This window comes from Acanthaster planci, linkage group LG12, assembly GCF_054643075.1.
Source record: "Acanthaster planci isolate LZ-2023a linkage group LG12, COTS_SCS, whole genome shotgun sequence".
In the NCBI taxonomy this organism is placed as follows: Eukaryota; Metazoa; Echinodermata; class Asteroidea; order Valvatida; family Acanthasteridae; genus Acanthaster; species Acanthaster planci.
In genome coordinates, this window is record NC_141788.1 from 7,578,347 (window position 1) to 7,592,393 (window position 14,047).

Genomic DNA, 14,047 nt, shown 5'->3' on the forward strand with positions numbered 1-14,047 from the left:
CGCGCGAGACAGTGCCACTCATTTGAGGGCGAAGGACGAGCCCGACGAACGCGCCTCGGCGAATTCGCGAGGCCAGGAGGCGTGGAAAGTGCGCGGCCCAAAGACACACACGCACAAAAAAGGCGAGTCGAATGCCAATTCGATTCGGGAAATCAATCGGAGGCCACCAATCTCCGACATTAACTAGAAGCGAGAAAAGTGCAGCGCACAGGGGACGAGATGCATTTGAAACATGGAACGATTTGTTAATTACTGTTGACGCGCTGCTGGCTTCTTCCATGAGCGTCGAAGTGCCGGGGTATGAACCCGAGGGCACCTGTCCTGGCAGCCTAGGGGAGTCTGGTTGCACTGATGTGTCTGAGTTTCTTTAGTCTCCCTGGCTGACCTATTGGTCGCTTGGTGTCAAGTGGTTTACGAAAGGCGTTTCGTATCTGGGCCGCGTTCGAGCGAAAGAAACCTTTGACAATGAACATGTTGAAGATGCACTTTTGCACAAGCTGAGGGAAGGTCGGCAGCGAGGCACTTAATAAATGGCAAATACTGATGTACCCCTAGGAGAGGGGAAATCGTTGGGGAAGGCGGCTTGTGTAAACACTACGTTATCGGGGAGGGGAAAACACCCACTGGCTGTTATTATAACACACTATCCAAGACAGCGTTCAGTTTGATACTATGTTAACAATCAAGCCTAGGAAGGGGTTTCGTGAGTGATTGTTGGCATAGCCAGGGTAAAGTAAGCCATTTTAATGACAAGCTGTCATTTTTTTTTCAGATTCGGAAAGAGTTTGATATGACAGGGGCCTTGAGTACTTTATCTTTTAGGGTAGTAATTTAACCTTCAGCAGGGACTGAGTCTTATTATTTTTTTTATTTTGAAATATTATTTGCTATATGTTTACCATCAACACTTCTGAAATGCTGTAAAAATAAGAAAGGACATTTTGGGGGAGAGGGGTCACTTCCAAAAGGAGAGACGTAGTCACAATTGGAGTAAAACAAACAAAGAGAAGCGTTTTTTTGTTCATCCAAAAAATCCATCATTTGAACTGGAGACAAGTCTACATCTGATCAATCAGAACGTGTTTGATTAAAAGGGTCTCATTAACTCTGACCTGCACTAAATCTTGTTAATTGCTCCAATTATCCTTCACGGTTGCTAGGAGGAGATGGCGGTGCTTCTAACGAGGACTGTTCCTCACTGCTTTCAGGATAATATAACTCCACCATTAAAAAGTGTGTAGAATGTGGGGCGGCTTTTACAATGCTCAGTAATAATGCTAATTTGGGAAAATATTTCAGAAAATCTAATTTGCAGATTAAAAATGAAATTAATGAAGGGAATTCTGCAATTTCTAAAACTTTATGAACCGGCCTTAAAGATTCCCCTAAGGCGGAATTTCACCCCTTTGTGTTTGCTTAGGCGCCAAGTATCAACTGACCTTTAATGGGGTGGTGGCACTTCTCTAGCACGCAGGAGGAAAGCGCACGCTTAAAATGCCTCTTCGACCAATCTGCCTTGAGCAGAAGAACCCCTTCATCGTTTGGAAAGAGCCATGTTGGTCGGGAGTTGGTAGTGAAGTTACCGTAACGAGTACTTTCATAGTCTTTGTGAACCATGGAGTGAAGTGCAGTTCCCACCAAGGGAGCCTCCGCTGCTAGGAAAATTCCACCCTCTCTTGGTCTCGCTCGGGCCTAAAAGGGTAACATGACTTGCAGAAAGTTCGAGAACGCTTGCATAAGTAAACTACTACTGCGGAAATGGCGATTTTTCGGACTGATCTAAATAAAAACCCTTTCCCTTTCCAGTGTATGGGTGATTATTGGAGTGTAACCTATCAAGAGCAAAGCATTTTTATCTTTATAACACCTTGCTTGTACATGAATTTACTTTTGGCGTAGAAAAGTGTAATCTGTAGCTTTGTGCTGTTACTTGCGGCAATTCCTTCATAGAATTGAAGACTGTGAGGGGGCGCTAGACCGTCTAAACCACTCATGGCCGCGTCTGAATCACTTGGCTTCGGCTTGACATAACACACAACTCTATGGAAACTGGCTGCAGCTTACTACCATGGACTCGTGCGCAAATTCAAGCCACAGCCAAGTAATTCGGACCCGGCCTATCATCAACGCTCGACTCGGTGAACACTCCGCTAGAGTGTGTGCTCTACAGCCGTGCAAATAGCTCATGAGTGCTGTATAAACGCTGCTGGCTGTTGTCAGGCATAGCTTTGGCTGTGACACCTGAATTCAATGAACCGGCCCAAAAAATCCATCAATTGATATCTCGGCCAGGCAAACTCATTCAACGACGAACAACATCAAGATTTATGAGAGAAATTGTTGTGATGAATTCGGTGCAGTGAGGTGAGCTATTGTGTGTCACATCGTCTTTTTATCACTGGGAATTTCCCCAGGGAGAATCATGCAAAGGTAAAAGAAGGAATACTCATTTCGGAGAGCACTATGCAGTTTAGTCTGATAGAGGGGTCTAAACAAAGACACAGCTCAGGATCTGAACAACCGTTCGCCGCCGAAAAGTCCCCCAGGAAGCAATTACTCTGTCGTCGTTCATTAAATTGTAACTCATGGGCTCCTCGTATTAAACACAGGGCAAGGACGAAAATTTCTTAGAACCACAGACATCCGCGTTGACAAAAACAAATTTCCCAACAATCGACCGATTCCAATCACGGTTGTTTACGTTTTTGTGATAAGTTTCGACAGAAATGCTGTCTTTCTTTCTTTCGTTACTTTTGAAATCTAAAGGTGCCCATCAGTAACTATTAAATAAAAATCCATCCATGCAAAACTTGTATTCATTTGAAAACATTCTTTCTCAACCACTTTGTGGGATGGTGTCATTATCTATTCTTACAAGCCACATTTCAGTGACATACTTCTAAGATCAAAAAGCACTCAACCTTGGAGAAAGCGTTAGGCAGACGATTTTTTAGTTTCATTTTTTTAAAAGTATGTTAAAAATTGACAATAGGGGGATATAAATGGTAACCCAGATAGGCGGCGTAACTAAAGGGGGATTTGGTTGAATTGTGAGGTGTTCTGCGACCGTATGATGGACGTAATGGAATGGCATGAAGAAAACGGCTTCTACCTAGCGCTCACTTGTCAGCAGGCAAAGGGACGAAATGATCGGAATCATTTAATAAAATCGGCCGTGAAATGCAAGGTCTGACTCAGCGTCACTGGAATAATGGATAAATGTGTCTACCTATTAATACAAAAACCCACGTAGAGCTCAGCGTGCGATGTTTAATTGACGAAGCCGTCCGTACATCGGTGTTCTGAGTGCATTTTTTGTCAAATGGCCCCTCGTGCGTAGTCAAGATAGTGACACAGGATTTCTGCACGGGTGCCCATCACATCTTGAGGCTGTGTTTTTAAAAAAATTGATGGCACTAAAAGCTTTGCTCCAAATCCCGTGACGTATAATTTCTCTCATTGCACTTTCTGTGTCTTAGTTAAGGTGTCGTGTAGAACTTATGCACGACAGGAGTAAACCACTCCAAGCGCATATGCAATATTGATGTTAATTGACCCCTCAGATCAGATTGGGCCGCTGTTCGCTTGGTAAAAAAATTGCTCAGTTAGTTCACCGGTAAAGAATTGCTCAGGGGTATTTTTGTCTCTCTTTTTGGCTGCTAAATAAACAAATTCAAACAATTTACCGGGCCGTTAAAGCTCAAACGTCTGGCCGGGGTTGGAGGCGTAAAAAAGCCCGGGGAATCATCAATCGTCGTGGTGGGTGCAGTCTATCGAGATGACTATTAAAAGAGCCAGAAAGAAAGAAAGAGAGAGAGAGAGAGAGAGAGCAGAAAAATACTCACCGTGAGGAATGGAAGGCTTGTGGAGGAGCAGATGTAAGGAATTCTCCGCGGTGCTGGAAGCTGGCCCCGAGTTGAGGAGTGGAGTTCCTCTTGACCGTCAGCGGTCTTCGGCAGCAGCAGCGATGCGGAAGCGGCCACACGCGGCAGGCCTACTGGGGACCGTCTGCGAAATTCATTAAACAAAACGGCAGGGAGTGGAAAGAAAACCTAAGCATGAGTTGTGTCTATTTATAAAGGTCAGACTGGTAAGGTGGCAGTGCTTAGGGCACATTTGAAACCAGTGAAGCGATCTTGAAGAGATTCTCCAGGCAAGAATGCAAGAATCGGCAAAAGGACAAAAAAAGCTTCAATGAAGGGCGATCTTAATTTATATGCAGTCGGCTGGCTGCATATCATGGCCTTTCAACTGCCCGTATGTCTGGGCACATTCGGGGCGAAGTTATCGCTGGTCGCTGGGGTTCAATTGCTCGGAAAAGCGGCTGTACGCGAATTAAAACCTCCTTACCAGTTAGGGTCTCCCGAACTAATTGGGACCGGCAGTTGAGCGGTTGTCTACCTAGCCGGGTATAGTGTTCTGATGTACAGACGTGCCAGTAAAGTCCAAAAGCTCGTTTCGGGCACTCGACTTCACCATCGATTGGGTCGCAGCCTGTGCACCACAAATTTAATGAGACAGAAGAATCAAGGAGCGGTTTAAGACGAGCGCCTCAAACAAAAGCGAAGAAACCTGTGCATTAATAAATTGTCTGACTCCTAATGTTGGCAGACCAAGTAAAAATAAAACTTCTACACCCTTTCGTAGATGTCAAATGACATTGGGTATTCGGAGGGCGCGAACAAGACAAGTTTTGTAGCTGCATCACCGTGCACGTAGATTTCCAATGAATGAAGTCAAATCGGACGACGCGTGCGACTTCACGCGACTGCACGTGATGGATGCATCAATAAAGACCTTTTCGAGAGCATTCGCGACTTATACAGACGAGCTTTACTTGTTGGCCTGTGGTGTAGATCGAGAGATTATCATGAAATCAGAGAAGCCTTGGATGATACTTCCGTTTGAGGTGTAGATATCCTTTCAGGCTTTTCGCATTGTGCAAATGCTGGCAATGACAGTGACGACGTAGGGTCAGAATTTGGACCCAAAAATAACAGACTCACTGCCTGCGATGCGCATGCCTCAAAATTGGAACAAAAGACTGGTGCCAATCATTCACCGGAGCTGCCGAAGGAGGTTTACACAGGGAATCTAACTGTTCTTCTACACAGAATCCTTTTGGAGACAGTGCATTCAATGGGAATAACTAAACTCAAAAAAATTCAAATTGCTTTGGGCACAATAAGCGAGAAACAGAGTCTGGAAAAACAAATACGGAATAAATCTGGGTTGGTAACCCACTTTTGCTTTGGTAAACTCGCCTCTCTAAAGTCGAGCAAATTTACGCCTCGGTAGCCTGATGAAATAAGGCCTGGGACTCGGCCCTCAAGGGTGTATTCTGTTTCCCGGAATCATCCTTTTTTTTTAAATTCCGTACAAAAAAGTTCATTGATCTGTTTTCGGCGCGCCGAAAGCGCTCCGGTGACCGGTGAAAAAGCTCCCGTGTACATGAACCAGCGATGTCCAGAAAAGCCCACTGGATCAGACCTCTGAAATACAAGCAAAACGTTTGGGAAAAAGCTAGTGGCCGCCATAGCCCCGGGGCTGGACGGGAGTGTTCACTTGCAACACTGTATCCCTGGCACGATGCCGCAAAGTGTGCAGATTGCGCGCAATGAGGACCCATACATGTATGCCAAAACGGGTATATATCTCGTGGTGTCTCCTTCAACAACGCGGTCGCCGTGAAAGGCCTGCGACGTAATTAGTTTCACAAGTGGCGTCGAACCTCAATGGGGCGGAGGTTAAACGGAAAGAGGATCTCAACTCCAGCACTGGAAAATCGTATATATAGCATCCTAGAAGACACGGTACTCAATGAATTCCGCACACGACAAAGTTTATCAGTCACTATCGCTCTTATGTTGTGTAAAAATAACCGCTATGTCAAACCTGCCGCTAGTTAAGTTTCGAGGCTCGGGTGCGGTCTCTTCGTCCGAACATCGTTCACGCAAAAATCGGTGTCATACTTCAACGATCACGAGTCAAATCTGCCTTTACAATGTAAGGAAACCGAAATGTTCTGGTAGAGTACAAATAATTTTTGTGCATGGATTTCGTGCAAAATACGGGACTGATGCTCTGTAGTATGCATGCCGGAGTATCGTCATGAAACCAAGTATGCTTTTAATTTTTACTTACACCAATCATTTAATTCAGTGGATAACTATACGGATGCCTCGAGGAACCAAACTGCGGAAGGATGAAACTGTTGGATCTGCTGCTAACAGATTAGCGAGTCTAGCGATATGCTCCTAGATTACGCGTCTACGATATTCATGCATGCATATATAGCTTGTGCATTCTGGCCTGGGAAGTCGCTTCTGAAAACTGAAGTTTTTTAATTATTCGCAAAGGCAAACTCGGGTCTCATCCTACCTGCGGCAGCACCTCTCAGGGTCGGGGTGCGGCATGGTCGGTCCAACTTAATTAAAACTCGAGCGCACGGCGGGAACGTCGGCATTACTTATCGATAGTTTACGACAGCCACGAGGAACAAATTGAAAGAAATGTTTCGTTTGTGCCATAACAAAAAGAGATGCATCGTGAAACAGACTTCCCTTCCAATTCCAATTTCCTTTCAAAATACAATAAATACTGCTAATAAAGTGCTACAATCCGCGTCAAAAATGTTCCTGGTTATGCATCGAGGTATGTCGCCCTTACCTACTCATGATCGACGCCATTAACTACTGGGAACGTCAGCCAGGATATTCAGTATTATAATTTCGAGTGGCTTGATGCATAATTCAACGGCATATCTGGCTGATTCGTCTTGGGCTGACTTGAACACTTGACCCGGCTAATGAAACTCGGATGATTGACCTTCAGCATCGTTACAAATTCGCAGCGTTATTTCACTGTCACCTTGAAGAATGTCAAGCGGTTATAGATTATAAACTTCCTGGGCATGCGTTATCCAGAACACACAGTCTTATCTTTCTACACCCAGAATGGCATCAATTTTTAGAGTGACCAAACCCCCCCTAGTTCTGTTATGTTCGACTGTTGATTCACCGTTATTGCCCTCCTCAACACATCTCCAAGCAAGCTCAAAAGGGCTTACTCTTAAAATTAATCTTATTCAAACTAATTCTGCACTATTAATTCCCATATCTAATATGAACGTGTGATTCAAAACATTTTTTCACAATACGTGCTGTGATTGAAGACGGCTGTAACCCTGCAGCAATATCGACCCCTGGAGGGCGCTACATATGGGTATCTGTTCTACTACTATAATGTCATCTGGCATTCCAAGAGTACACAGTGCAGTATAGGTCTGTGTGAACTTCAGGGTTTATAGGGCTCAAGAACCATTTTTATGCGCGAACGTTTCTGCTTGACGAGTGGATGTGTGACGTGACAGTTCCAATATTCAGTCTCCTCGAACTGGACTAAACCAACGATTTCGATACTCAACAGATGGACAACGCTGTGGCAAAACGTGACCGGCCACGCAATGACAACGACACCAGTTTGATGTTCCCCGTCGATGTGATTGTACGCATGGCGTTCACTGCCCAGCACGGACTTTCCTTGACATCGGAACCCAAACGCACATGCACACCGCAAGGTAAAACTACATCTTGCACTCGTTCATTAATTTGACACTGACGAGCCAAAATAGTGGGTAGAATTCAGAATACGGGGCTATTAGTTTCCCTGTATAAATATCGCGGCTTGGATCATTTTACACCCGTTTACCTCTTCGTATGCCTGTCTAGTCTAACCGCTATTGACAGGACGCCAAAAATGCCATCTTGCCTAAGAGCCTGTGTACACAGAACTTGAATCTCGATCGGCAATCGGGTGCGTTGAGATCCACCTGCTTGTTGAAACCCCCACGACCACGTTTTCGCTTTCCTCCTTTCCTTACAAAGCAGCGTTAGCATGCAGATGGTGGCAACCTCCTTCCCCCTGAATTGGGCTCAGCGGAATCCGGTTTCATCGCAGAGGAAATTGTGGGAGTGTGACACGCGACCCTCGACGGGGGGGGGGGGGGGGGGAGGAGCAAGCAGAGGACGGGGTGGAAGAAAGGAACGGGGCGATGAGAGGAAATTTCCCCTTTCCATTCACCGCCAGCTGGACGGATGTGCTACCAACGTGATTATTAAACACTCCAGAATTCCGTGATTGGGAAACGGGGGAAGGAAGGAAATTGGACGGGTACGCGTGCCAGTCTGAGTCCCTCTCTCGTCCCAGGAACGGGCTTGGTGCGGTCGGCTGACAAGCTACCGGTCCGTTGAGAGACTGCATTAAAGCCCCTCACAGCTAGCTCCGATTATTTCGCCCGACGGCGCTCAATTTGTCACTGTTGGGGAAATTCTTGTGGGAACGAACTCTTACACCTGTGTGAGATCCATCACATGCAGTGCTTCATCGCCACGGGAAATGATGGTGGAAGCCATCTAGGGATTCGAGAAGCTTTTGACTGCTGCAGTTGCTAAAAGAAATCCTGGTCATAAATAAAGGCTATAAGTGCCATCAAGTCCACGTCAAATACACCACCACCAACAGTTACGCTCTAAACAGAACTGAAATCGAAGAAAAAAGCCTTTGACACATAGTGTCAGATATCTGACGATTATAACCTCTAAACATCTACAAATGACACTGAGATTCATCTAGCACTTATGCGCGCTCAAATTTAGCAAATTGCCAACAACAGTCGCACGGCGGATATATCAAGATTTGGACTTGCCGCGTCTCTGCCCTGACTGCGTTGTATTGCATGCAGTAATTCGTGAAACAGGGAATAACTCCTGGTAATGTGATGGCGAAAAATCGATTCATATAAAAGCTGTTGTTCAAAGTAATGGGAAAAGATCGTGGTGTTTTACAGGCCTTGGTCCACATCACTGGCACTTGTCTAGCGCTGCGATTAAGGCCCACTATGGGAAACAATTTACGACATGACTGGCTGTTTCCAGACAGTCTTACTTACTAATCCACGAGTTTTATGGCTAGTTCTAGTATCCTCTTTTAAGGCCTCCTTTCTCTGCTGGACAGCAATGCCTATTCTCTCTGTACAAACTTCGCCGTTGCCGTGCAGTGGGATTTGTTTGCTTGCGTGGGGTGGTATAGGCGTTGCCGGCAAGGTGCGTTCCGCCAGGACTCGACACCCGAGGTGTGTAAGACCCTAGACTTGAAAGCAAAACTACTCTTCACTGATTCCGATCTCCAAACAAACTTGTCTGCGCGATCAGCAGACCGAATTTATTGAAGGGGTGCATCTTGCGGGATGCTCGTCCGCAATATTGTTCTAACACGAACCCCTCAGACACACGCACAGGCTGCATTGAGAGTGTCGATTTCAGTAAGTCAGTAAAGAAGGGCATATGACAGTACATGTATATGGTTCATTTTTATAAATGACCTAGGGGACGCCACGTTCGTGCTAGTAACGAATATGCTCGGATATAAAACCTCATGGATGTGTTAGACTGACTGACAACGGAGATCGGCATACAACGTCCGTCCAAAAAGGCGAAAGCTTGGCCGAGTTTGCAGACAAAGCGAGCGGTGGGTCTGTCCCCGTTTTGAACACCAGGTGCGTGCGGCCGGACAAAAGGGAAAATTGACAGGGGGGGGTTAGTAGCGATGGGTGCGTGTGCCGAGCGATATGACACTCGGATATGATCGGAGGGTAGACAGTGAAGACAGGTCTAGATGCAATGAAGCGGTCACCTTCTAGTGCACCTGAGAAAAGAGGGGCAAGGAAGACCTGGCTCTGAGTCACGATTCTACTATCTTTCATTACCTAATCCTAAAATCATGTCTGACATGAACACTACCAACCAAATGGCTCTTTTCAACCGATGAGGGGGTGCTTCTGCTCGGGGTGTATAGACAAAAATGTATAACAAGTTAAAAATGGTTCCTTCCGAACCCGACTCTTTGTAGGAACCTGTGATAATTAATCGCTAGGTTCGGAACAGACAGGCCAGAAATGTCATTTGCAGAAATTTTGTTCACGGCTGAATTGCCTTCGGCTGACAAAAATGCGAAAAAATTCAAGGCTAGGAGCTCGTAGACGCCTGAGATGGTATACATACAGGTATATGTACCACAGGATATTATTATCGACCACCGCTGTAGCTACACGCCCTGTCAGAGGTGTGTCGCCTTCGCTTAAAGATGCTGCGGTTTTGTGCCTATTCAACTGAAAATAAAGCCGTGCGCGCCCCGCATTACTAACCTGCGCAGTATGCTCTTCCCAGCTCTTGCTCACAGTTATTTCACAAAGTCCACAAAGACTTTAACACTCGTCAGAAAATGCATCATCTTTGTAGGATAAAACCCGTTTTTATGGATGCTTTTGATAGTTCACTTTAATTCGGAGAGGAATAATTTACGCCGGCGTTATAAACTTGTGGTTAATGCGTCGAGGAAATTACAAAGCCTTCTGTCAATATGCCTTTTCAGGCGTCATCGTCTACTTCGCACCGAGCAGGATTGTGGAGTAAATACAGTGTCGAATGCTACTCACATAATACCAAGCGCAGAATATTGGACGGGCTTTCGACAGCGCATAATTACCACTGTGTGTACCATGACTTTCAGCCATGAACAGGAAATGCGGGCCCCACGCCGTCGTCATGGCGATTGACTTTTGGCGGGAACGCTGACAAAAGGAAAAGCCCGTGTGTGCTGCGCGCGTACACACAGCAGCAACCGCCGTTTCACGCTTAACCTAACCACTTAATTACGCCCTTTTACGATCGGGCAATCGTCGACGGCGTAGCAACTGCATCCTCTACCGCTTCGGTTGACTTGTTTTCTCTTTCATGGCTAACTGCCTGAAATTGCATAGCCGGTAGATTTTGTGCCGGACATGGGGAAGGTCATTTATAATCGCTATTATCTTCCAGAGCTGAGCTAACGGCTCAATCACTACAGACAGTGATCATTTTTTTAATCTTCTATTGATTTCAGACTGATTTGGGTAGAGACCAACGAATACCATAACACCACGCAGCTACAGGAGGATTGAGTTCGAAATCAAAATTGATTTTTTTTTCTATTTATAAGTTAAATTGGCCGCAAAATAGGGGACGAGTTTGTTTGCTAATAAAAACTTTCCAATTGAAATAATTTGCACGCACGATCGACTTGTCCTTTTCTTTCAATACGGGCGTTTCACAATAGTGCTCCTCCAAGAGTTTACAACGCGTTGACCAATCAAAGTGCGCGATATCTGTCGACCCAATGCGCGTTTGGAAAGGGTCAACAGATCTCGCGCGTGCTGATTGGCCGAAGCGTTGCAAACTCTTGGAGGCACAATGTTGTGAATCGCCCGTATTTTAATAATACTGATAAATGAACATTTGCATCGCGGTCTTCATGGCAATGATCATACGCGCATAATCATACATATATACATAAATACTATTAAAATTACTTTCAAAAAAGTCGACTAAGACCACTTGCAAAAAAGCCTACTTTACAAATATGTCAGAAAGACTTAGCCAAACATCAATACATGGGAAATATTTTAGGTAACCCCCCCCAACAAAAGCACCAAGTTCAGACTTGAAAGAAAGAAAAAGAGAACGTCAAATAATAACTGTGGGGGCGATTTAAATTTGCAATTTGAACACTCGAAAATTAACAGTAAACAGTAAATTATACATACAGACTATATGTGGAACTAGCAAAAGAATACTATTCTATTTCTATGTCGATGAACTAGAAACAACCTTTGACCCCGTCGCATCGTAAGTAGCGTTTCATCAAAGCGTAAAGTACGTCTGACGAACAGGGTCACATTAGAACATAATGGCGTGATTGCCTTTGATGTGTGACGTTGATATTTTGGACGCGAGATGTTGCAACGCTCTAGGATTTGTTGTGGCTCGCGCGCCATAAACATGCAGTCATGAAGTACGCACGAGGGGAAGTCTACGACGTATTTCAAATGCAACGAAGATTGTATAAAGTGAACACTCGACCTTTCTGGTCCAATGAAATGTCACTGACCAAGCCACAACATCAATCTCCCTTCGAAACGCCAAGCTGATTGGCGCAATCAACGTTCATCTCTTCAGACGTTCTTTGCTGCGTTTGCCTCCGGTAAGCGAGCCACATTAATTCGCCGTGATCCCGCCGAATGAAAAGTTACACCATTAAAGGCACGGCCAGGGAGATTCGATACCCCAAGCCACGAAGGCAACATCGAATTTTCTGGAGATTCCACCTTTGAAAATTAAAGATTCTTGGTGTTTTTCTCCTCTTATACCTTTGGGGCAAATGGTGATCGCGTAATCACATCTTCTCCTTTAATGTTGGGGCGCACTGCGAGAGTTCATCAAGCGAGAGAGCGCGTAATGGCTGAATTGTCACTTGCTGGTCCTCAACACTCATCGCCCTCAAAACGAGAGTCAGACAACAAGAAGACTAGCAGCATGACTGATTTGTCTCAAATATATCACTCTATATTTGTCCTAATTCATATAAAAGGGGGAAAAAAGGAAATAAATAGTCAACCCCTTTCCAATTTAATCTCTGTCGAAGCACCGGTAAATATGAAAGATCGATCAACATGACAAAAATCCATTTTCTTCAGCTCAAACATCTGGGTTAATTAAAACACTCTACGTAATTGACGAGCATTCCGTTTCTCCTTTGCAAAAAATGGGCAAGCGCACGTTTGAAGATAACGCTGCAAGTAAGTAGAGTATTGTTGTATGCATAGAACTGGTCATAAAAAAGCCTCCTTCAATGAGAAGGATGGGTGTTTTATGCCCCAGAAGCTCTCTGAGGATAGGATAAGATAGTTGAGGCAAATCGAAGGGACTGTGCATCTTCAAGAGCACTTTGGCTCTTCGTGCGCTGGTCACTGTCCACGGAGTCAAACTGCTCGGAGAAACCCCCTCCTTCATGTTTCGAATGTATGGCGTCGAGTTGCAATCCGAACAGACGAACCAACAGAGTCCTGGGACGTCTCTCCGAATTTTGACAATTTTGGGGGGCAAGCTTACGTCTCGAGTGCGGAATCGGAATGGGTGTGTGCCGGACGCGCGCAGCCCGACCAACCGCCTGCCTAGTGACATCATGAATACCCTCCCAAGCATGCGCAGGACCACCTCAACGCTGCAGGTGTAAATGCGAAGAGGGCGCGTTGTATTTACTCGACCAAAATTATCCAACCAGTAATGGCTTCCATGGCAAACGATCAACTGCAAACCTTAGACTTTTTATTTGGATAAGATAATATTGCATCGAAATCGAGAAAGAACATTATTTTTCTTTGTAATTGAGTCACAAAATGGCCCGAGGTAGCGAAATGTTCCTACCTATACATTACTTCACCATTCGCTGAAGATGTAGTTATTTTGTACCTCGGGGACAACTAGAGTGCGTTGATTGATTTTTGGTTTGCTGTGGCAAACTCGTCAAAAACACTTTGCCCTCCCCGAAGACTCTTTATAGATAACCGCGTATGGGGAGGTGATGTCAGGAACATATCGGGTTAATAGGGGCACGAGGGGCAGGAGGCTCCCCGTTCACTGTGCTTACTTGTCTCAGTTCAGACGACCCCATCGACCAGTCATGACCCAGGGGCAATCAACATGTATATTTTGCTCAGAGGAGTACTGAATGTTCCCATCTCCTAAAAGTGGCATAATTGCTGCCCCAGGCCTCGGATGCTTTTATTCTGTCACGGATGGCTCCTTAGAAGAATGCTGTTCTCATTACAAAATAGGCTCTCGATCGATTTCTCATATGTCGAACGTTATGTAAATAATGCCGCGTACTACTGAGGTGCATGGGATACCCAGACAGCTTTTAAGCTAGGTGGTACCTAATCTTTAATATAAGTTCGAAACATCTTTATCATTTAAGCTCTTATAAACACCCGGAGGGATTATAAATGGGACCAAACACGAGCAGGAGACACCATTTCCAGACAACAAACATCAACAAACACGATTTGTGAGTGTAGGTTTTCGTTGGGAAGGTGAGCCCAGGCGATTAAGTTTTTCTCATATCAAAGGGCTCGATACAAGGATATTAACGAAACACTCATTTTTGTTGACAA

The 14,047-nt window shown here is 45.1% G+C and overlaps 1 protein-coding gene across 6 annotated transcripts in view; it reads right to left on the reverse strand.

Moving 5' to 3' along the window:
• LOC110977742 (allatostatin-A receptor-like) overlaps window positions 1-14,047 on the reverse strand; it is a 103,865-nt gene that overhangs the window by 12,804 nt on the left and 77,014 nt on the right. For 3 of the 6 annotated variants that reach the window (XM_087143802.1, XM_087143801.1, XM_087143803.1), the window contains 3 exons: window positions 4,351-4,494; window positions 3,846-4,008; window positions 1,440-1,692 (listed from right to left, as the gene is read on the reverse strand). In XM_087143802.1, the coding sequence (XP_086999928.1) occupies window positions 1,440-1,617 (178 nt within the window). In that variant the 5' untranslated portion in view covers window positions 1,618-1,692; window positions 3,846-4,008; window positions 4,351-4,494. The remainder of the gene's footprint in view (window positions 1-1,439; window positions 1,693-3,845; window positions 4,009-4,350; window positions 4,495-14,047) is intronic. The other 3 variants (XM_087143805.1, XM_087143804.1, XM_022232143.2) reach the window with 2 other exon arrangements.